General features: G+C 34.0%; 1 protein-coding gene across 1 annotated transcript; it reads left to right on the top strand.

Annotated features, from left to right (window-relative positions):
* Nucleotides 1-2757: 2757 nt before the first annotated feature.
* On the top strand, nt 2758-8943 carry LOC112034248 (beta-amyrin 16-alpha-hydroxylase CYP87D16). The gene is made up of 12 exons (XM_065767117.1): nt 2758-3046; nt 4135-4465; nt 4895-5044; nt 5161-5425; nt 5568-5923; nt 6353-6502; nt 6619-6864; nt 6974-7063; nt 7184-7262; nt 7395-7501; nt 7647-7774; nt 8592-8943. Exons 1-12 carry the CDS (start codon nt 2847-2849, stop codon nt 8683-8685), a joined length of 2196 nt encoding a protein of 731 aa, XP_065623189.1. The 5' UTR covers nt 2758-2846; the 3' UTR covers nt 8686-8943.
* Nucleotides 8944-24766: the final 15823 nt, after the last annotated feature.

Raw genomic sequence — 24766 nt, forward strand, 5'->3', positions numbered from 1 at the left:
AAGCATGTCTCCATTAAAAAACACATTGTGGGAACTTGATCCCTCACCATCTTGTGAAGGCTGCAAACTGTCCAAGATTTCCCAAGCCCTTGGCAGTTCTAGCTTAATAGTCTCATTATGCTCGGCAAGGGTGCTCCTGCACCCCCACCGCTTCATTGTTTTGCTCCTTTTCTTGAACTCTCCCACGTTTCCCACTCTTCTTATTTTCCTCTGTTTCTTTTTCAAAGTCAGCTTCCTGCAAACCTCTCTTCCTCAACTTCTGTTTACAAGATTCTTGTTTTCCAACACTCGGCCCACACTCCATGCGAACCAATCTAGTCCAGGTGGGCTTTTGTTTTAATCCTTGAGGCCCATCATGAGTCTTTGGAGTCACATGCATAACATCTGGTGCATTAGAAAGCAAGCCCATGTGATTAAGCTCCAACACATTCAGACTACTCTCCCTGCTAGAATTCAGCGCCCCTTCATTAATACCCGTATCAATTAGTCCATGTCCCTCCATAATTCCCCCTTCCGTTACGGCAGCATTATCGGTGAAAGCTGGAAAATTTCCTGAATCTCCTCCTTTTCCATTCACGTAACTGTTAGGAGCACTAGGGTTCCCTTGCACGTTCGCTTCCTCCGCCGCCGTACTCTCCAGATTACCTTCTCCGACCTGATTATCATCCCTGTTACTATTGTTCATATTGACACCCCTTCGCACCGGCGAGCGAGTTTGTCCCCCTGCCGACTTCAGCCACTCCCCGTATTGACATATCACCTCGCTTCCATTCTTACTCCGTGCATAGTATTTAGCACAATGTTTAGTGTCGTGGCCCAAGAGACCACAAAAATGACAAAACAGGGGAAGACGCTCATATTTGTAACTGACCCATGAACGTTGTCCGTCCGACCCTCCGATAAATCCACCACATCTCAACGGTTTTGCTATTGGAACTGCCACCTTAACTCGCATAAACAAATTCTGGCCTTCCTTAGCTTTTCGGTTTTCAACCTCAACCACCTCCCCCAATCTTCGACAAATCTCAGAGGCAACTTTTGGTGAAATCAACGGCGCCCCCCAAATCTGAACCCAAAGGGCCACCAAATCAAATTTGACATTCGCCACTGTCATACCAGGCTGCCATCTTCGCAGCATTAGCACTTGATTATCGAAGGACCAAAGGCCCTCTTTATATACTTTGTCCAAATCAAACTCACGGCAGAACTTGAATTGGAAAAGGTTTGAACCTACTTCCATCATTTGCACCCCTTTCTCCAAACTCCAAGCTCGCCTTAATGTATTCTGTGCAGCCCGTTTATTAAATGGTTTACAGGTAAGGAACTTACCAATCAGACTAAGGGAACAACTCTCAATTTCCTCCTTTCGACCTTTATCAGATATGGTGATTACTTCCTCTTCTTCCGTTGTCAGGCTCATGTTCTCTAATCTGTTTATCATATCATCCACCATACTGCTTCAGACTCTAACCCAAATAGAAAAGAAAAACGCAAACCCTTAGTAAGCTAAGGGAAGGAGATGTCTCGCACTTAGTCGAGAGAGAGAGAGAGCTCCTATGCGAGGAGAGTAATACAAATGGGTTAGAAGTATCTTTTTTTCTTTGTTTTCTTTTTATTTCATTGTTTATTCATAATTGCAAGTACTATTGTCATGTGTTCCCCAAAAAATAAAATAAAATAAAAAAATAAACGCACATTCATATCATATCTAAAGATTCTTTTATTACTTGCAATTTTGTTTCAAACTATCAAACTTGAAGGTAATGGTATTTTTTCTTTTTTTCCTTCTAAAACAATTCACATGGACTAATGAAATGAAAGTACCTTTCGTGTATTTAACGCTAAAGTGAACAGTTTTTATTTATTTTTAATTCTTAATTTTATTGGCTCTATTACATTAGTGGTTAAATTAAACAACCAAATTTTCTTAGATACAAGTACAAGTTCATTGGCCTACTAATCTGAGCAGCAAAGTTAGTCCGTGTTTAATAATATTATATGGGTTGGGTTCAAGTTACACCTGGTGTAACTCTAAGTAATGTTACACCGCCCAATAACTTGTTATTGAATTAATATTTTGAAAATCTAACCTTTGAATTACATATTATATATGTTCTTAACATGCATGCCAATTTTCATATTAATCAGATGTTATTTACCATTAGATCCATAAATTCATATTTTATGTATTATTTTAAACTACAAAAACTTAAATTTTAACAATTGATTGATGACATGTCTATTAATCTTTGATCACCTTGAAATTTTGCAAGCATGGAGAATATATGAAGATAATATAATCTAATGGTGGATTTGTCAACATTCGAATCTAATTAAAAGATATTGAGTGGTGTAACATTGTTTAGAGTTACACCATATGTAACTTGAACCTAACCCATATTATATTTATATATGCTTTTCCCTATAGAAGAAAAATGAAAAACATAAAATGATATGATTTTTTTTTTGGTTGAGAGAAACGTAAATGATATGATAGGAAAAGTTTTTCAAAGGATTTGACTATAGGTTTGTATAATATCATGGAAATAAAATTTCAATGAACGTCGAAAGGGAAGTTTTTGGGTCACGCCACTTAATATTATTATTTATTTGAACCAAATGGGAACAAGGAATCGGTCACTCTACTAAATTTCTTTTGCCGAATAAAGAAAGACTAGTGCCAGTTGCCAGTCGGCACCCACATCTTTTATTTTTAGGAACTGATCACATTCTTTGCCTATATAAAGAACCTAACTCTCTCCTTAAGGAATCAACCTTAAGTTCCACCAATACTCTTTAGTAGTGGTTCTCTATTCCTCCCAAGCAATTTTAATAGCAAATTTAAGATGTGGTCTGTTTGGCTTTCTGTTATTAGCTTGCTTATTGTGATTTCCACGCATTGGGTTTATAGGTGGAGGAATCCTAAATGTAATGGAAAATTACCTCCTGGTTCTATGGGCATCCCACTTATTGGGGAGACCCTTGATTTTCTAGTGTCAAACAACTCACTGGACACCCCACCTTTTATCAAGAAAAGGATGATGAAGTAAGCCCCCGACAATGTGCATGCAACCTCTTTTTTTTTTTTTCAATCAAGAGTCTTGTGTCTTAATTGATTGACACATGTTGATGTTTCCAACAAAGATATATATCTTTGATTGTATTATTTATGCTTGTTTGAAATGGGCTTCTCATTTGACTAACTAAGAGGCTGTTTGGATGGGCAAATCTCATGACTCAATTCTCAAAAATGGTGGGACTCATAGCAAAATACTCGTTTGCCTGCACCAATACTCTATTTCCATAACTCTGTTTTCAATACTCAATTCTCTACTTTTTGAGTTATGAGTTATGGAAACTGAAAACAACTTTTGGTTGTTTTCAGTTTCCAATTCTCATAACTCAATGGCATTTTTGTAAATAACACTATATGAGGAACTCACTGCCATACTATTAGCTACAACTTTTGACCATCTTTTTTTTTTCTTCTTTCTTTACTGGGGTTCACCGTCTCCCCCCCTTTTTTTTTTCTTCTTCACCTGGGTTCACGTCTCCTTCCTTTTCCTTTTTTTTTTTTTCCCTTCTTCACCTGGGTTCACGTCTCCCCTGTTCTTCCTCTTTTTTTTAAAAAAAAAAAAAAAGCTGCAGTGGTGACAGAAATGGGGCCCACAAATAGTGTGAAAAATATTGAGTGATGGGAAATGAGTGATGTGCCAAACGGGTATTAATTTTAGAGTGATGGGTGATGAGTGATGAGTATTGAGTTATGAGTGATGAGTGACAAGTGACGGAAATTGAGTGATAAAAAAAGGTGGCCAAACAGCCTCTAATCATCTCCTCTCTTTTCCTAACTCATTTTCTTTAGTAATTTTTTTTTCACTGTTTTAAATATGGGCCATTATTAGCTCAAAAAGTCTACTACCACAACTATTTTTATAACTTTTACCGTAGTTTACCACATGAGTAAGTTGTGACAAAAATTGTAGCACACTTATTGTTTTAAGCTACATGCAATCTTTTGCATTTTGGTTATGTTTAACCTATGAACATCAATATATGTATATATATATATATCATCTTGTTCTAACTAATCTGTAATTTATTTATTTAATTTATGTTGGTAATTTTTTTTAGATTTGGGCCAATATTTCGGACAAGTTTGGCAGGACGGCCAATCGTGGTATCATCTGATCCTGAATTCAATTATTATGTTTTTCAACAAGATGGAAAATTGGTTGAACAGTGGTATATGGACTCCTTTGACAAGCTTATTGGCCAAGATGTAATAACAAGAGTTAGTAATCATAGAGATATTCATAAGTACATTCGGAACTCAATCTTGAGTCATGTTGGTCCTGAGGCTCTCAAGAACAAGTTGTTACCTCACTTAGAGGATGCGATAAGTCAAAAATTGCAAGGTTGGTCTAAGCTACCTAGTTTGGAAGTGAAGAAAAGCCTTGCAGATGTAAGTTCTTATATTAATACAGGGATCTTATAATGCTTGTAAATTTGCATGATAGTTACAAAATAACAAAGTTTTCCTTCAACTTATTAAGTTGCAGTTCAAAAGAGTATCCATGTGTTTTAAGTCACATAGTCACATGATTATTAAGTCATGTGACTAAAAATATACGTGAATAGTCTTAAGTTGTTAAGTAATGAGTTGGAGAAACATTTTTACAAAATGGTTTGGAGGAAAGATTCTATTTGTTATAAAAACTTTTTGCATTTGAAAATAAAAGAATAAATCTAAGTAAATAATGGCATGGATAAATTTACAATAACAGTGAATTTAGGTTTATTATTATTATTATTTAATTTTTTTTGGTTTATTGATCACTTGAAATTGAAATAGCTACTACAAAAGATACTTATCACCTTTCTTTTTATGCAGATGATTTTTAAACTTACAGCAAAACTATTGATAAGTTATGACGCAGAGAAATCTGGAGATAATATTGATGATTTTTTTAGTAACTTCATGGAAGGATTAATGAAATTACCTCTAAACATTCCTGGTACTGCTTACCATAAATGTCTACAGGTATAATTCCTTCAAAACACTTAACACTTTTCAATTGCAAAACATATGATATCTCTATTTTTTACTCTACAATTTATTTAAATTTAATCTAATATAGTGGCACAATTGTCATACAGAGTCGACAGAAGTTGGTAAACTTGATAACTAAAATATATGAGGAGAGAAAGCGTAATCCCGAAATTGGCAAAGGAGATATTCTTGATCAAATTTTGGCCATGAAAACTGAAACATTCTTGACAGATAAATTCATAATCTATGTGATATTTGGGATTCTCCTTGCCAGCTTTGAGACTATATCCTCAACTCTTACATTAGCTATTAAGTTACTTAGCGACAAGCCAAAAGTGGTGAAAGAATTGACGGTTAGTGACACAAAGAGAAGCTAAATTTTCTTGAATTAGATTTAGAAAATGCCCCTTTTGTGTTTAATACTACTAAAAATAACATTTTTTTTTTTTTTTTTTGAATTAGGATATATATATATATATCATCTTGTTCTAACTAATCTGTAATTTATTTATTTAATTTATGTTGGTAATTTTTTTTAGATTTGGGCCAATATTTCGGACAAGTTTGGCAGGACGGCCAATCGTGGTATCATCTGATCCTGAATTCAATTATTATGTTTTTCAACAAGATGGAAAATTGGTTGAACAGTGGTATATGGACTCCTTTGACAAGCTTATTGGCCAAGATGTAATAACAAGAGTTAGTAATCATAGAGATATTCATAAGTACATTCGGAACTCAATCTTGAGTCATGTTGGTCCTGAGGCTCTCAAGAACAAGTTGTTACCTCACTTCGAGGATGCAATAAGTCAAAAATTGCAAGGTTGGTCTAAGCTACCTAGTTTGGAAGTGAAGAAAAGCCTTGCAGATGTAAGTTCTTATATTAATACAGGGATCTTATAATGCTTGTAAATTTGCATGATAGTTACAAAATAACAAAGTTTTCCTTCAACTTATTAAGTTGCAGTTCAAAAGAGTATCCATGTGTTTTAAGTCACATAGTCACATGATTATTAAGTCATGTGACTAAAAATATACGTGAATAGTCTTAAGTTGTCAAGTAGTGAGTTGGAGAAACATTTTTACAAAATGGTTTGGAGGAAAGATTCTATTTGTTATAAAAACTTTTTGCATTTGAAAATAAAAGAATAAATCTAAGTAAATAATGGCATGGATAAATTTACAATAACAGTGAATTTAGGTTTATTATTATTATTATTTAATTTTTTTTGGTTTATTGATCACTTGAAATTGAAATAGCTACTACAAAAGATACTTATCACCTTTCTTTTTATGCAGATGATTTTTAAACTTACAGCAAAACTATTGATAAGTTATGACGCAGAGAAATCTGGAGATAATATTGATGATTTTTTTAGTAACTTCATGGAAGGATTAATGAAATTACCTCTAAACATTCCTGGTACTGCTTACCATAAATGTCTACAGGTATAATTCCTTCAAAACACTTAACACTTTTCAATTGCAAAACATATGATATCTCTTTTTTTTACTCTAAAATTTATTTAAATTTAATCTAATATAGTGGCACAATTGTCATACAGAGTCGACAGAAGTTGGTAAACTTGATAACTAAAATATATGAGGAGAGAAAGCGTAATCCCGAAATTGGCAAAGGAGATATTCTTGATCAAATTTTGGCCATGAAAACTGAAACATTCTTGACAGATAAATTCATAATCTATGTGATATTTGGGATTCTCCTTGCCAGCTTTGAGACTATATCCTCAACTCTTACATTAGCTATTAAGTTACTTAGCGACAAGCCAAAAGTGGTGAAAGAATTGACGGTTAGTGACACAAAGAGAAGCTAAATTTTCTTGAATTAGATTTAGAAAATGCCCCTTTTGTGTTTAATACTACTAAAAATAACATTTTTTTTTTTTTTTTTTGAATTAGGAGGAGCATGAAGCAATTCTTAAAAGTAGAGAGGATGCCAATTCTGGACTCACATGGAAGGAATACAAATCTATGATATTTACTCATAACGTGAGTAAATTTCAATTTTTTTTTTCCTGGGCATATTTTAAGTTTCTTTTTTCATTTCCTAAATAAAGGGGCTCTAGCTATTGACAACATTTCTTACCGTCCATTGAATCGGAAAAATAGGTTGTCAATGAATCACTTAGGCTGGCTAGTGTTGCTCCGGGGATTTTGAGAAAAACAATCCAAGACATTGAAGTAAATGGTAAGCTCAAAATCAAATTGGTTTGGTCTGATGTCAACATCAATATTGACATCTTTGAACCATAATGATTTTTTTTTTCCTCTTGATATTATACATTAAGATAAATAAAATAAAAAAACACTTTCATTTTAGGATATACAATTCCAAAAGGCTGGTGTCTTTTGGTGGTTCCTTCTGCCATTCAACTAAACCCAAACATTTATGAGGACCCTCTTAGCTTCGATCCATGGAGATGGCAGGTGTGTTGAAAAAACCCTTCATACTCATCACTTACCACTCACCGCTCACCATGCATGATCACCCAATCTAACACTGAATTTTGGTGGGATTACCTAAAACTATCTTCTTAGTTTTTGCTGAATTTCATTCACTTTGATCTAAAAGGGTATCTCAGCGAACGTCACAGCAAAGAACTTCATACCTTTTGGAGCAGGCACAAGGACATGCGCAGGAGCAGATTTCAGCAAGGTTTTTATGGCTGTCTTCCTACATGTGTTAGTCACCAAATACAGGTGCTTCCAAGCTCTTAGTCTTAATTGACTGCCTGCATATATATCACACTAGAACTGGCTTTTCAATTGTATTAGTAGTATCAGTATGCATGTACGATCCAGGGTTTAATAAAAAATCATACATAAAATAATGATATAATTGAAATTAAATGGTAATATAGAAAGTAAAAATAAAGGAACAAAATTACTAAATGTAAAGTGGTGAGAGCATATTATGTGAAATTGAATTTTTTTTTTAAAAACTAAAAAAGTCGTAATAGATTATTAAAATAATCTAAAATGAATATTAAACTTGTCTTAAATTTGTCAAAACTTTTGGCCATAAAGTTTTATTTTGGAATAATAGTTTAAATTTTGTGAAACTTTGATAATAGATTTTTACTTAAAACAAACTATATTAATTATTTTAATTATACTTATAGTTCAACACATGGAAAAAAAAACATGTATAAGACTTACATTTATTAGTCACATAACGGACGCAGGATATGTAAGATCAAAATTTAATTATTAAAGCAAAAAATTATGGTGGATAATTAAATAATTAAAAAGGAATAGTGAAATTTCATTTGAATTTTTGTTAGATATTTGTTAATTATTTTTTAATTATAGGAATAATTTAAATTTCTTGAAACTTAGGGCAATCCACTTGGTGCAGCAATAGTTTCTAGGTCCCATATTAGTTAATTCAAATAATAACTCTTTAATAAAGAAGTATACTTGGAAAAAAAAAAGTAATCACTTGACATAATTTTGACTTTTAAGACCCAACTTTTACTATATAATACATGAAGTAGATGATTTGAATCATGAGTAGGTGGACTATAATAAAGGGTGGAGAGGTGATGCGGACTCCTGCTCTAGGATTTGGAGATGGTATTCACATTCAGGTCTTAACAAAGCATGCATGATAGCTGTATTTCATCATGAAGATCGCGGAGCAAGACGACCATAATATTATATGTTAATAAAGTTGTGTGTTTTTTTGTAATATATAATACATCTTTATTCCCTAAGGTATGTTTGGAACGGAGGAAATGGAACAAATAATAGGGGGCAATGCCATTAGAATATATTGTAATTTAGTACATTCCGGTTAGCTTCCCATCTCTTCTCTCCTCGTATCCTCCCATTTCTCTCAATCCGAACATAGAGTAAAATTTCAATTATTATTGTATTGTCCACATTATTTAAAAAAAAAAAAAAAGTAAGGGTTTTTAAATAAAAGGAATTGTCTTTCCTCTTATAAGAATTTCTCTTGATAGGCCAAGAATGTATTGACCCATTGTGATGAATTAACAAATTAATTAGTCAAGTTAATTAATTAATTCGATTAGTATGCAATACCCGTGGTAGCACAAAAAAATCACCAATTAATTAAATGCAGTGGAAATTAAATTGATACAGTGATTTATTTACAAATTGTGAAAACCTAAAAGGCAAAAATCCCACCAAGTGATTTTAAGGTCACAACTTCTGAGAATTCACTATTATCATAACAAGCGGTTATAAGTAAAGGAATCCTAGTACCTTATACCAACCTACAGTTGAACCCTTACCCCAATACCTAATTGGACTTGTTCTATAGTGACAAACTCCCATTTTCAATGCGTGGCTCCCAATACGTGACTAACCAATTAGATGTGCGGATCCCAAGTAAGCGGCTTGCTCAGCAACTTGAGAAAGATGTTGGCTGCAAAGTTCTTCAGTTCATCACACGATAAAGATCACGAAACTCCTTGGTTACAAAACCCTACGATGTACAAACACAGCAGTTTCTTTGAGAGAAACATGAACTAAGGCAAGTTCTGTCTCCGGTCACAATTTGCATGAACACAACTTTGCTTCACACTCATGCAACCTTTTATGGCCCTTAAAATAATCCTTATATATGTTTAAGGTTGTAAGAGAAGAAAACCCAAACACATACACATGGATTAGATGAAAATTAAAGCTGAAAATTTGTATTTCATAAACCTCGATAGATAGCTTATCTATCGAGAAGCTGCCAAGCATCGGGCTAGAACAGCTTTTTAAACCTCAATAGATACTAGCTGTCGAGTTTTAAAATCCACCACTTCTTCACTTGTTTCTTGGACAGACTTGCATGAGTTTAACACTTAATCTTGAAACCTTATTTCTTGAAGCGTTAAACACATACTAGATCTACCCAATTACAAGTAAAGTACGTTTTTTCAAAGGATTAGCCAATTTTATATTGACATATGTTCTTAACATTAAATCACATATGTCTTAACAATCTCCCCCTTTGGCAATCCGTGAAAAAACCACAACAAACAAATGAACATATGAGAGAAGTCATAAATCACTCTACTCATTATCACTTTTGAATACAATAAAATCTATCCTAGCACAAACTCTTGAAAAACTTTGCAAGAAGAGAGTTTATGGGAAGAAGACTTTGACAACCTGTATTTTTGAAACACTTTAAACAAAACTTATCATGGTATTTTAGTATGAAACAAAAATAATAAATTGCATACAATATATAAAAATCATGTGCATAAAGAGAGAAAAGAAACAAGACATGTAAATATAGGTGAATAACATACATCAATATATATAAACCTAAATATAAGTACAATGTATGTCAAATGGCCACAAGACCAATATACATGAGGTAAATGTAAAAGAAAGAAAAGGAAAAAAATACATAACAACCTCACTACATCCTTCATAGACACTCCCCCTATCACAAAAATCTCCTATGATAACACTCCCCCTATGTATATGACTACTTTCATATCAAAACTATTCCCCCTTTTTGTCTCGAGTGACAAAAGATAAGTACATCAAGTAGACATCTCATCATCACTGGGTGAGCTAGCACCATCGTCCTCATGAGCATTATCATTGTCGGAGCCATCATCACTCTTATTCTTGAAAGCTGGTGGAGATGGAGAAGAAGTAACAGTGAAACCACCCATGATAGTCTGTCGTCATGCGATACGACCAACACGGGTGTTCACTTGACACAACTCATCACTAAGTGTGTCAAGGCAAGCATCCATGCATACAAGTTAAGCCATTATGGCCTCAAGAGTCACTCTACCAGCAGAAGACAAAGGAGTGGAGGTGGATGGAGTGGTCGAAGTTGGAGGAGTCACCGTCTCTGTCCAAGGCCGCCTCGGTTTAAGTTATGCCTCGCTTCGTCTGACGATAGCTACATCTATGGCATTCATAATCGTGAAATGAGGAAACTCAGGAAAGGAGACAAAAAAGTGGCAAAGGATCTGCGTGATAGCCGAAGGAAAAATGAACTTATCACGAGTCGCCTTATCCCTATAAACATCTATAAGGGATAGAATGAAGTGAGAAGGGAAGTCGATAGAATTATCCTCTAAGAGGGATAACAAAAATCGAGCATTTGGCTCTGTAATAGAGTTATAGTGAGACAAAGGATGAAGAATGAATGTCATCACCATTTTAGAAAATCTCAGACCTTTGGCAAAGCCTGAGCAAGGGGTGTTTTAACGGTCACCCCAATATGAAGGTGTCTCACAAAAGAGAGACAAGAGTTCGTCTTTGGACACAGTCCTCAGATGATTACAGCCAGGGTAGTCAGGATGCGCTACCCTAGGAAAGTGTAGTACCTTGAATACAATATCCAGAGTAACTACTATGCGCATACCTCGAACGCGAGAGAAAAAATGAGGTACAGAAGTATTGAATCCATGCATATTGGAATAAAACTCCTGTATGACTACGGAGGGACAAGTGACTAGGATGTCACACAGTGACCCCCAACCTTGACTGTGGATGACAATAGGAAGGTTAGTATAGGAAAAATCTGATAGGATGACTTGGCGTTCTGAATGAATGCCTCGTCGAGAAAAGTTCTCCGAAAAGTCCTTTCGGGCTTTATCATTATAGAACCGTATGTAAGAAGGAGTAGGGTCAAAAGAAGAAGTGGATGCCCCAGAATGAAGAGGGTTGTAGGACTAAGTGGATTTATGTTTGGGTGCCATAGAGCAGACTAACGTAGGAAAGAAAGAGAGAGAGAGGGAGAGAGAGAGAGACAATCAAAAAAGCACCAACAAAACAATATAAAAGAATATAAAGAATTGTAGGTACATATGCATGAAAATGCATGAACATGTGACATGCAAACTTAAAAACATTATGGGCTCAGCCTAATCCAAACCTACTAGCAAACAACGTTGCAACAAAGTAAACACACATCTAAAATGCATGAAACATTGTTATAATGCAAATGTGATGCAATGCATGAACATTTAGGATCATTTACACAAAACTCATCCCAAAAATTTCACAAAGACTTCATCAATTTTGAAAAACCCCAAAAAATTTTCAAAAACCCAAACCCTAGATCTAAATGCATGAAATGCAAAAAGAATGAATGAAAAAGAGACATACTAGAAGCAGCAAATGCTCTCTAAGACTGAAGAACACTTGGGTTGGAGGATTGGAGTGTGAGAGAGAGGTTTGGGAAGATGAGAAGACGAAAACTATCAAGAGAGATCAAGGAGAAATGAAGAAAAATCGCACGAACCCTATATATAGAAAAGTCATAAATCTCGACAGATCGAGAGGTGTCGAGTTTTAAAACGCGTGAAAAAGCCCTTGAAGAGCTATCCAAGATCTGTTGTGAGGTGTCCACAGCAAAAGGATCTCGATAGATTGAGAAGCTGTCGAGAATCTATCGAGCATCCATAAAGTTTCTTGATGGATTAAACAGCTAACGAGAAGCTATCAAGAATGCAATAAAAAGCAACTGAAAGGGCTCGATAGATAGCCTAGCTATCGAGAGGTGTCCATCATCTGTCGAGAGTGCTTAAAACCAGTTTTTCAAGAAGAGAAAAACATAGATATGAATGCAATCAAGCATGCTATACAACCAAAGATCCAAACAACATTTTGAAACTCTAAAAATCATCTCTCAACAAGAAAAACAATGTCAAGCACATGGATCCAAAACACACACACACACACACACACACACTAAACAAGTCTAACCAATTTTATATTTTAAAAACAAGTTAAGACAGTTTAGTGAGCATACATTAACACATGTATTTCTTGTGATGGCCAAATCACATTGTACTTGCACATGTATCAAAAGTAGCAAAGAATATTGCGTGTTGTGTGTGAAAAACATCGCAAGATTTCATAAGTGTCTACATGTTATGACGATTTGAGATATGAGAAAATCACTTTAACTCACACATAATCATAACTGTTTAATGTGGACTATCACCTTTGAGACTCCCACATCTCCTAGAATACACACTTACAATCATATATAAAGCATTTTGATTCTTTTTGCTTTTTATTTTTCTTTGCATCTTTTTCTTTTAAGCAAACCATGCATGGGCATATAAGAGATAGAAAAGAAATAACTAATGATGTTAAGCATTTGACATTCCACTTTTGCTATGCCGAAGCATACAAATGTCATTTCATGATTAGCGGGCAACAGTGGTGAGATGGTTATTTATACCTTTCTCTTAGAATTTTCTAGTCCTTTCCATTAAAAAGAGTGATACGAGTGTTAAGTATAAGAGATTACTTAATCTTACTCATCACCAACACGAGCCACAAAGCTCACTTACTTAGTTATGCAAAGAGATGCTCATTTGAGCTACAAAAGATACAAAGTTAGAAAACTTTGTTTTAATGGCCATCCAAGGTACACAAGTACCAATGTACACAAACACATACTGTTTTTGTATTTTTCTGAATTTTCAATTTTTTTTTAATGAAAAACAAAGTAAAGAAAAATTGGAAAAAAAAAAAAAAAACAAAAACATGTTAAATAAAACAATGTATAAAACTAGACCGACTCAAAACACAAAAGCAAAATACATAAGTAATGCAAAAACAAAAACAAGAAAGGGAGAGGAAAAAAATGGCAGAATCACTTGGAGCATTTTTCCTTCCACACCTTAGAAGAACCTTTCCGTTTTGAAAACCCTTGATCCGGCGGTGAGGAGAAAGAATTGAAATTGCTCAAGTTTGAAAGGAACATGAGGGCTTTGAGAAGATCTCCAAGAGAAGCAAAGGAGGATGGAAACTGATTCTGGTTTCCTGACGAGATCATGTTATTGCTCTGTTGAGTGGCTAACCACTTATAGCAATTAGGTTGAGTATGTCCAGCTACTCCACAATGATGATAGAAATACTGTTTTTTCTGTTTGGGCTTTTAAGTATTTCCCTTCTTAGCCCTAAGGTTCTTAATCTCTTTCTTATCAAGCTTAGAAGGTGCTCCTAAGATAGATTTACCCTTATCTATGTTCTCACTAGCTAATTCATTTTTAATATCATTGTTCTCAGTTTCAACATTATTAGCAGGAGGAACAAAAACAGTAGTACTAGAAGTAGCAATACTAGGAGAAGAGATATCATACCCTAAACCGGTTCATCAGAAGCAGATTTCTGAAAATTAAGCATCTCATCAAGCCTTGCACTTGAAGTCCTTTCCAAGTAAGCTTTGACTCGGAACAGTTCTGCCTCAAGCTTCTTGGTCTTCTCAGCCAAGAAATTATTCTTAAATCTTAGTGCTCCAATGGTCTGATTGGTTTCATCAAACTTTGTGGAAATTTCTTCTTGTTCGAGCTCCATTTCACTAAGCTTCTTGGTGGCCAACCTATACAACTTCTCATAATTTTCCGAGAGCTTGTATAATTTGCATAGGCTGTGTGGATATCATCTTGTTCATCCATATTTTCAAACTTAGACTCCACCAATTCCTCTTCTTCATCCACATCTTCAACAATCCCTTCAGTAGGATTTACAGTGACAATGAAGGCATTTAGGATTCCATCATCCTCATTCTCGAAATCATCTTCAGGCTCGGTGTCACTCAAGGTAGCAGCAAATGCCTTGTTTTTCCCAATGGTCTTGAGATATGTAGGGCACTCTTATTTCATGTGTCTGAAGCCTTGACATCCAAAGCATTTTGGTCTTGATGGAACAATGTACTAACCGTCATTCCTAGTATCATTCTTTCCTTTATCCTGGTTCTTGAACTAAGATGAGCTGGACTGCTTGCGGTCTTTGTCAAATCCTTTAGCATTGGCATTCTTCATAAACTTTTTGAATTGCTGGGTGATATAGAATTTCATCATAGAATCTTCATCGTCTGAAGATTCATCAGTGTCACTGCTCTTGGCCTTCAATGCCATACTTTTGCTCTTGCTTGATTTCCCTATCCTTTTCAAACCCAACTCATAGGTCTACAGATTGCCAACCAGCTCTATCAAAGGAATTTTGTCAATATCCTTTGATTCCTCAATTGCAGTGATCTTGGCATGAAATCTCTCGGGTAGAGATCTAAGCACCTTTCTAACAATCTTAGGTTCGGGAATGGTTTCTCTAAGATTAAAAGTTGAGTTCACTATGTCCTTGAGCTTGGCATAGAACTTATCGAATGACTCATCCTCCTTCATCTTATTCTCTTCAAAGCTTGTAGTAAGTCTTTGAAGCCTTGAATCCTTGACAGTCTCGGTTCTTTCATAGGTTGTCTAGAGAATGGTTCATGCTTTCTTAGTGGTTTCAGTAGAGGATATCTTCTTAAATTCCTCATTTGTGACTGCACTGAATAAAGCATTCAATACCCTGTTGTTGAAGTTTGCCGCCTTGATCTTAGCATCATCCTAGTCGGCCGACGCTTCCGTAGGTTTGGTCTAGCCTATCTCCACAACTTGCCACACCTTTTCATTTAAGGATTGCAAAAAAGCTCTCATGCGTACTTTTCAGTATGCATAGTTAGTGCCATCAAATAAAGAATGTATAATAAGAGACTATCATCTATCCATGACAAACAGGGGTCAATAGATCACACAACAAAGATTAAAACCTAATCAGAGTGTGTCTGCTCTGATACCACTTGATAGGCCAAGAATGTATTAATCCATTGTGATGAATTAACAAATTAATTAGCCAAGTTAATTAATTAATTCAATTAGCATACAATACGCGTGGTAGCACAAACAAATCACCAATTAACTAAATGCAGTGGAAATTAAATTGACACGGTGATTTGTTTACGAATGGAAAAAACCTACACGGAAAAAACCCCATTGGGTGATTTTAAGGTCACCATTCTCGATAATTCACTATTATTATAACAAGCGGTTACAAGTAAAGGAATCCCAGTACCTTATATCAACCTACAGTTGAACCCTTACCCCAATACCCAATTGGACTTATTCTGTAGTGACAATCTCTCATTTTCAATGCACAGCACCCAATACGTGACTAATCAATTCGATGAGCGGATCCCAGTACACGGCTTATTCACCAACTTGAGAAAAATGTTGGCTGCAAAGTTCTTCAATTTATCACACGATGAAGATCATGAAACTCCTTGGTTACAAAACCCTACGGTGTACAAACACAGTAGCTTCTTTAAGAGAAAGATGAACTAGGGCAAATTCTGTCTCCAGCCACAATTTGCATGAACACAACTTTGCTTCACACTCGTGCAACCTTTTACGGCCCTTAAAATAGTCCTTATATATGTTTAGGATTATGAAAAAAGAAAGCCCAAACATATACACACGGATTAGATGAAAATCAAAGCTAAAAATCTGTTTTTCATAAACCTCGATAGATAGCTTATCTATCGAGAAGTTGTCGAACATCGGGCTAGAACAACATTTTAAACCTTAATAGATACTAGTTGTCAAGTTTTAAAATTCAGCACTTCTTCACTTGTTTCTTGGATAGACTTGCATGGCTTTGACACTTAATCTTGAAACCTTGTTCCTTGAAGTATTAAACACATCTTAGATCTACCAAATTACAAGTAAAGTGTATTTTGTCAAAGGATTAGCCAATTCTATATTGACACATGTTCCTAACATTAAATCACATATGTCTTAACATCTCTCCCTTTAAGAGAGAGAGATAGAGAGAGATTTTTAACTTAAAGAACAAATACAACTTCGAGTGAATTAAATGGGTTCAATAATGCCTTAGTTAAGAGGAATTTCTTAAAAAAAAAAAAAAAAAATTCTAGGAGCTAATCACGAAATACAAGATAACAATAATGGAAGTATGGAACTGATGCAAATAGAATTAACAACTAAGACATTAAAGAAAACTCTTAGTTGCAGTAATCGAAAAACTTGATACAAGTATCAAAGAACTAAATTACAGTACTACTTGTATCAAAGTCGATGACAACAAATAAATTTCAACGTATTGATGTTGGATGATTGTGTCATTTCCCTTCTTGAGTAGCCTCATTTTATAAGCAAAATGTGTAGTTATTTCACCAATAATAACTTTATCAATTAGGGGCGTAGCTTCTTATCTTCTTGGTAACCATCTTTCTTTATCTTCATGTCTTCCTCCTTCTTCTGTAAAAATAAAAATAAAAAACTCGTCCACTTGAGTCATGTATGGCTAGTACTCTTGTGACAAACAATATCATACGCCAAAAAAAAAAAAAAAAAAAAGTGATGAACAACATATATTGCCACATGTAAATATGTAATTTGATTGCGTTATTTCGTAATTCAACCTAATCAAATTTAGCTTATCAAAAACAATGTTTTGAAATCCCTCTTGTTTCGGTTAGAATGACCAAAAGTTTCCATTCTAATACATTAATTGACACAACAAATCCCCAATTCTACCTTCGTAACAATTTCAACTTGCATTTGAATGTATTGACCATTTTGGTTATATTTCGCTTATATATATATATATATATAGATAGATAGATAGATAGATACTAGCATGTAACCCGTGCTTACACACAGGAATGATAAATTGTAATAGTGCTATTGATGTTAGCTTATGTTATAAAACATATAAGATATTAGTTTGACTAGGACATTTAGAGATACTAAAATAGTTTTTTCTTACAATTTTCATGATATTAGTTACGCTAAGTTTCTCATTACACATATAATTTTGAAAATTATTATTGGATATTATATATATAATATCAATTCACAATCACTGTCCGTGAAATTCTACTAAATACAACACAAAATAAAATAATAAATTGGTCTAATAATATCTCCTAATTGAATAGGAATATGTGCATAGAATCATTTAGCTTAATTACAATTTGTTATGTTCAAGATCTTGACATACAAAATATCTTAATAGAAATAATATAAAAAATATGTTCATTAGTTCATAGAAAAACTAATAGCAAAAATCTAAATAATTTAATTTATATGGAAAGCTAACAAAAGCAAAATTCAATTTTGAATCTAATTAAATTTTCTCTAAGCATTGGTTATATATAAATATATATATATATATAATTAGGTTTTTTTTATGGTTTATTTATATTGGACTCCTCATTTTCTACATTGAATTAACTCATCACTTGGCACAAAAATTAAAATTAAACTCTAATTGAACTCTAATTTGAAATCTAATTGAATTTTCTCTTTGTTTTGCCTATATATATATATATATTGATTACATTGGTCTAAACCAATATTAAAATTTTTTGTTCCAGTGGTTAAATTGAACAATCCTTTAAACAGAATTCAAAATGTTGATCATGTGTTCATTTTAGTGGATGAATCACAAAACTTTAACCTTTGATATCCAAAGCATCATTGTGTTGGAAAATCCTTTGTTTGCTTAAGAATAAGATTGGTCTTGGTTGTAATAACATTGCTCTTATGAAGAAAGTCATTTATTGTGAAAGCAACATCACTGTGTTGGGGAGTATTGTGTTTCCTAACTCTTTGCTATCCAAAACTCTAAGATTTATATCAAAAACTCTAAGTCTAGAGTTAGGGTACGATTACTGGAAGCGGTTAAGCACCCTTGACCGCCAATCGTAGTTAGCCTTCATAGGTTGTTATTGGATAATGGTCAAGTGGGGTCTACCTAATGGGCCTATATGAACCTGTGCTACTATCTAAGCCCGAGAGTTTGTCTATAGGATATGTGAATCAGAGTCATTTAGAAAGCAAAGTATGAGTCATGTGAAAGGAAACCAAACATGTGCAAATCAATCAAACATGTGTTCATGTAAGCATGTGAATTTGTAACCATCCAAGCGCAGAAGCATGTGAACATGTGAATATATATCCAAGCATGTAAACACATAAATACCAAGCATGTGGACACGTGAGTATCCAAGCATATGGGTATTTAAACAAGTGATTGAACCTTGAGTTGATATTAATGATTAAGTCTATTAAAGAGTACACATGAATTAAGGTTGAAGTTTTATTAAGTCTTGAATGTCTTCTCTCATTAAACTTAATTGGTTAACCCATGTGTTCTTGCTTTGTTGAGAAGTGGTCTTACATGCTTGTCTTTCATCATTAATCGTAATTAAATTCAAACCCCGAGCCTTATAAAGAAAGTATGAATTTTCTAGTTTCTTCTTTGATTGGTGTACGCATCTCATAAAGCACCTACACCAATCACATAGTGGCGTATGGCACTCATGAAGTGTGTATGCCAATCATGAAGCAATGTATGCCACCCAGGAAGTAGCATACACCACTAAATTTCATCCAATTTTCCAAAAAGCATACCGAACGAAGAACATGTCTCTGCCCGGGGTGGCGTACGCACACTAAATAGACTTTGGAGATTTATTAGATTAATTAAAATTGTAGGAAATTGATACAAAGCATTAAACATGCAGCATATTATCAGCCACCAATCATCATGTTAAGGGCAAAAAATAAAGGAATGTGAAAACGACTAAAAATCAAGAGGGAGATATGGATCATTAAGGTGATTCATACCTAACTTCCTTAACACATTATTGTGAAGTAGATATCCTCGGTTGAAATCAACTACCACAGTGATGTGTGCTTACATCAACAACTTAGATAAATGGTTTTGGGATTAGATTTAGTATTTATGAACCTTAAAAAGACAAATGGGATTGATGGGGGGTGGTTATGGCCTGAGAATGTAATTGGGGAATAGTAAGAAAGGGATTAGCTTTCCAATAAATGATTGTCAAAAAACTCAATCTGACCCTTGCAATCCCTATCCTCACACTCTTGAAACTCAATTGAGGTCTAGAAGTATTTTGGCAAATTTTTAATTTGGGAAAAAGTGGGATCCCTCTAGATGGTGGTAAATGTGTGGGGGGGGGGGGGGGGGGATATTAATTGGGTTTTTGAGGGGGTTAGGACTAGTAAGATGTCTTGACCAGCTAGTTGATTTTGGCTAATTAACCAAGAAACATCACCAATATAGAAAATATTCTTGTAATAACTTGAACCAATTTATTTTTGTCTTTGTACAAAAATCCCTTTCAAATATGGTAATGCACAGGTGAATCTCCTAGGTTGTTAGAATTTGTACAAAGGTCCTTTTTAAAAGTTGGCTTTCACAGATGAAACCCCTAGATTGTTAGAAATTTTACAAAGATCCATTTTCAAAGTTGGATTTTACAAATTTGTCATCAAAGAATTTAAAGAACATCTCCAATGGAACAATACCATGACCCTTGGTTCAGAGATGAGAGCCACCAAAAATAGATAGAAACAAAGGCAAGATCCACAAAAATCAAATTGAGATAAAGGCGAAAGCCACTAGCACAACTTCCTTAGGGATGTCACCTTTAATCGCTTGATAAGCACCTTGACTTTGATATGATTATGTGAAGGTGGTGGAGAGGGTTCCCCAACATTTGCTTGAATGCCTTGTTTGTTTTGTTTTGTTTTGTTTTGTTTTTGTATGACTCAAGATAGTGAGTCACCCACCACTTGCGTTTGTAGTGGCACCCTAGCTCAAGATAGTGACCCTTTTGATACCCAAAGGAGCAAGTAGCACCCTGTAGGATCCAGTATATGAATCCCACTCAACTTATAGAGTTGCACTTGCCCATGAATGCGTGTTGTTTGTTGCATTCGTGGGTTGCGCTTGAGCCGTACGTCAAAAAAAAAAAAAAATAGTCTCTTTAAAGATTTTGATTCATTTAACAATACTAATGAATTCAAAAGAGAAGCACTGTTGATACCCCATTTTGCACCTTTTATGACTTAAACTATTGTTTCATAGTGAATGGCATTACCAAGAACACTATTTGACTAGAAGGAGTTTTTAATGCATTAAAACCTACATGGAACCCTAATCTTGTTTGTGCAAGAAGAATATTTTGGGTACGCAGCCTTAAGGTTGGATACGTAGTTAATAGGCACATGAGCCTGCATACGTAGGTTAAAGCTGACAAAGCTTTGTAAAAGAAGTTTTTTAACAAAAATTTGTGTAAAGTTAATCCCATATTGCTTGGAAGTGGCCTTGAACCCCCCTCTTAAGCAGTGTAAAAAGCCTCCTAAGCATATTTTCCAAAAGACACCAAAATCACTAAAAAAAATTGTGATCAAGAGGAAGTTTTTCTTTAAAACACCTTTTAGTCAAAATATTTTCTTTGCAAGTATATAGTTAAATGTTTACTAACCAACTGTGATATATGTGGGTTAGTTTTTATAGATTAACCAAAATGAGTGGTCAAAGTCAAGTCTTTAACTTTTGTTTTTAGGTTTTTTTTTTTTGTTTTTTTGTGTCTTCTTTTATAATTCAATCACTTTAATTCTATTTTTAGTTTTATTTTAGTTGTTTATTGCTTTCCTCGGTTAGTAACATATTTAGGAGTAGTGTAATGTAGTTGTAGAGTAGTTCTAGGTTCTGGGTTTTGGATTGGGCTAGGTTGCATATGTAAGCATGCCAAATTACTTTGTTCTTCTCTTTCCTTTTCTTTGTTTGTTTTTCAGGAACATGTTTATGTTTTTGTGAGTGCTTAGAAACATTTCTTAGGTTTTGTGGATGCTTAGAAATGTGCTTAACATGTCTTTAATAGATGAATGAACATGAACATGCATATGAATACAATCATGCATTTGAACATATGGTGTTGTGGTGATGCAGTAAGTAAGAACATGCTAACATGATCACACATGTTAAGATAATGAATGCAATGAATGAGATGTGAAATGAAATGAATGAATGTGATGAATATGATGCATGTGATAAATGTAATGAATGAGATATGTGAATACTTGTTGTGAATGTGATGCAATGTGTGCTGTGAATATGTTGTTATGGGATGAGATGAGTATGTATGGATGCAACACATGTTATAAGTAGGATGAGAATATGCCATGTGATGCATGCAACTAAAAGTATAGTGCTCTCATACCTAACTCCAGACTTAAAAGTATGATGCGTAGACTTCTACAACGAGTCCAAGTTGGTTCTAAACCTAAACCAAATGGAGATTCCCTCCCAATCCTCTGCCTCAATAGTCCATTCAACCTAGGTGTACTTTTCAAGGAAGAGTAAAAAATAAGCAAGCGAGGCCATTAGTACCCTGCATGTGCGCGGGGTGGTGCACTCATACCTAACAACATTAGTAGAGGTTGACCCATGAGCTGGGCAGAGACTCCTAACCCTCCGCTTTAATGGCCCATTTGGCTGATCCGTACTTCCTAATAAAGAGTAAAAAATAAGAAGCGAGACATGCAGTACTCACGTTCGCACGAGGCAATACGCTCACACCTAACAACATTAGTAGAGGTCAAATCATAAGTTGGGTGGGCTTAGGTGCCAAACATCTTTGTTAGAGACTAAAAATGATCATTTTCAATTTCAGGGACTATACCCAACATTGAATTTTTGTTGTTTCTCTAAAAAAAAAAAAGGAGAAAAAAAAAATTTCCTCCCTTTATATTTTGGGTAGTTCACAATTCCCGTCCTTATCCTTGAAACCAACTAATTTCCTCCGCTATATTTGAAAAATGAGCAAATAAGCTTAATCTGTTACTTTCTCAATTAAATTCAATGAAATTTTTTGAAGAAATTATTAGTTGCGCACCACAAGAGAAAAAGTTGAGGATTACTTTGTTGTTTTTTTGAATTGCATTTGTAATCATTGTGATTTTGTTGGATTTAATTGAAAAAGTAATGGATTAGGATATTTGCTAATTTTCCAAATATAGAGGAGAAAGTTGGTTGGTTTCAAAGATAATGGAAAAATTGTGAACTATTCCAAACATAGAGGGACGAAAATACTTTTTCCAAAAAAAAAAAAAAGATTAAAACAAATTTCTAAACTTTTTTTAATAAGAAAAAGTGTCATAACTAGAATAATATTTTAAGGAAAAAATTTAAAGTGCACCTTTTAAGTTTAACCAAAATTTATTTCAGTCTTCTAACTTTACTTTTGTTTTATTAAGTTCTTTAAGTTTTAATTTTATTCAATAAGGTCTTTTTGTCAATTTTTGTTAAATTTTTCTTCTAAAAAAACAAAACTTTCGTTAAATTTTATTTATTTATTAATGAAAATCTGAAAAATATTTTTCAATTATTAATTGAATTTTTTTAATTAAAAAAATTTGAAGAAAAAAGTAAAAATTTGGATACTTAATAGCAACATCTATCGAAATTTGATGGAGAAATTTTAATTAAATGAACTTAAAACTTAAATAAATCAACTAAATAAAAATAAAATTAAAAGATTGAAATAAATTTTCGTCAAATTTAAAAGATTTTAATTTACATTTTTGGCGATTTTTAATTAATAAGATCTAGAAAATGTTACAAAATGAAAGACACGGTAACGTTGCACATAATAGTCAAATTCAATGTAATCAAATCAAACGCAGTAAATTTTATCAAAAAAAAAAAAAAAATCAAACGCAGTAAAGGTATCAAAAGTAACCCCCCACCCAAAAAAAAAATCAACAATCATTTTATCATGGCATGTTGATTTGGGTTGCACATTTGCACTTGTACTTGCACATATCAAAAGCCTTGTTCTCTCTCTCTCTCTCACGTTCTTTCTCTCTGTGGCTATCTGGGTATGTAATAGAGCGAGCCCCGCTGTATTTCTTTGTAGCTTTCTCAAACAAACCAAAAAATTTCAGACTTCTAAATTAATCATAAAAAAAAAATAAAAAAAAAATCAGAGACAATAGAGAAACCTCACAAATCAAATCACAAAGTCACAAGACTCACAACAACAACAGAAGCACCGACTTCAAACTTCGATACGTACTTGTTTTTTTTTGTTTTTGTTTTGTTTTTGCGTATATTGGTCAGTCTCAGCCACACACACCACTAGAAGAAGAAGAAGAGCAAAAGAGGAATGCTAAGGAAGAAGAAGATGAAGCAGCGCTTCACCTTCTTCTCCTTTTACTGATGATTCATGGCCTCTTCTCAGCATCGCTGCGTTTTTGGTACTCTCTCTCTCCCTCTCTCTCCTCTTCTATTTATCTGTTTGATTGATTTAACTTTTGTTTTTAGGTTTTTTTTTTTTTTTTTTTTTGTGTCTTCTTTTATAATTCAATCATTTTAATCCTATTTTTAGTTTTATTTTAGTTGTTTATTGCTTTCCTAGGTTAGTAACATATTTAGGAGTAGTGTAATGTAGTTGTAGAGTAGTTATAGGTTCTGGGTTTTGGATTGGGCTAGGTTGCATATGTAAGCATGCCAAATTACTTTGTTCTTCTCTTTCCTTTTCTTTGTTTGTTTTTCAGGAACATGTTTATGTTTTTGTGAGTGCTTAGAAACATTTCTTAGGTTTTGTGGATGCTTAGAAATGTGCTTAACATGTCTTTAATAGATGAATGAACATGAACATGCATATGAATACAATCATGCATTTGAACATATGGTGTTGTGGTGATGTAGTAAGTAAGAACATGCTAACATGATCACACATGTTAAGATAATGAATGCAATGAATGAGATGTGAAATGAAATGAATGAATGTGATGAATATGATGCATGTGATAAATGTAATGAATGAGATATGTGAATACTTGTTGTGAATGTGATGCAATGTGTGCTGTGAATATGTTGTTATGGGATGAGATGAGTATGTATGGATGCAACACATGTTATAAGTAGGATGAGAATATGCCATGTGATGCATGCAACTAAAAGTATAGTGCTCTCATACCTAACTCCAGACTTAAAAGTATGATGCGTAGACTTCTACAACGAGTCCAAGTTGGTTCTAAACCTAAACCAAATGGAGATTCCCTCCCAATCCTCTGC

This window comes from Quercus suber, unplaced genomic scaffold, assembly GCF_002906115.3.
Source record: "Quercus suber isolate HL8 unplaced genomic scaffold, Cork oak 2.0 scaffold_773, whole genome shotgun sequence".
NCBI classification, from domain to species: domain Eukaryota; kingdom Viridiplantae; phylum Streptophyta; class Magnoliopsida; order Fagales; family Fagaceae; genus Quercus; species Quercus suber.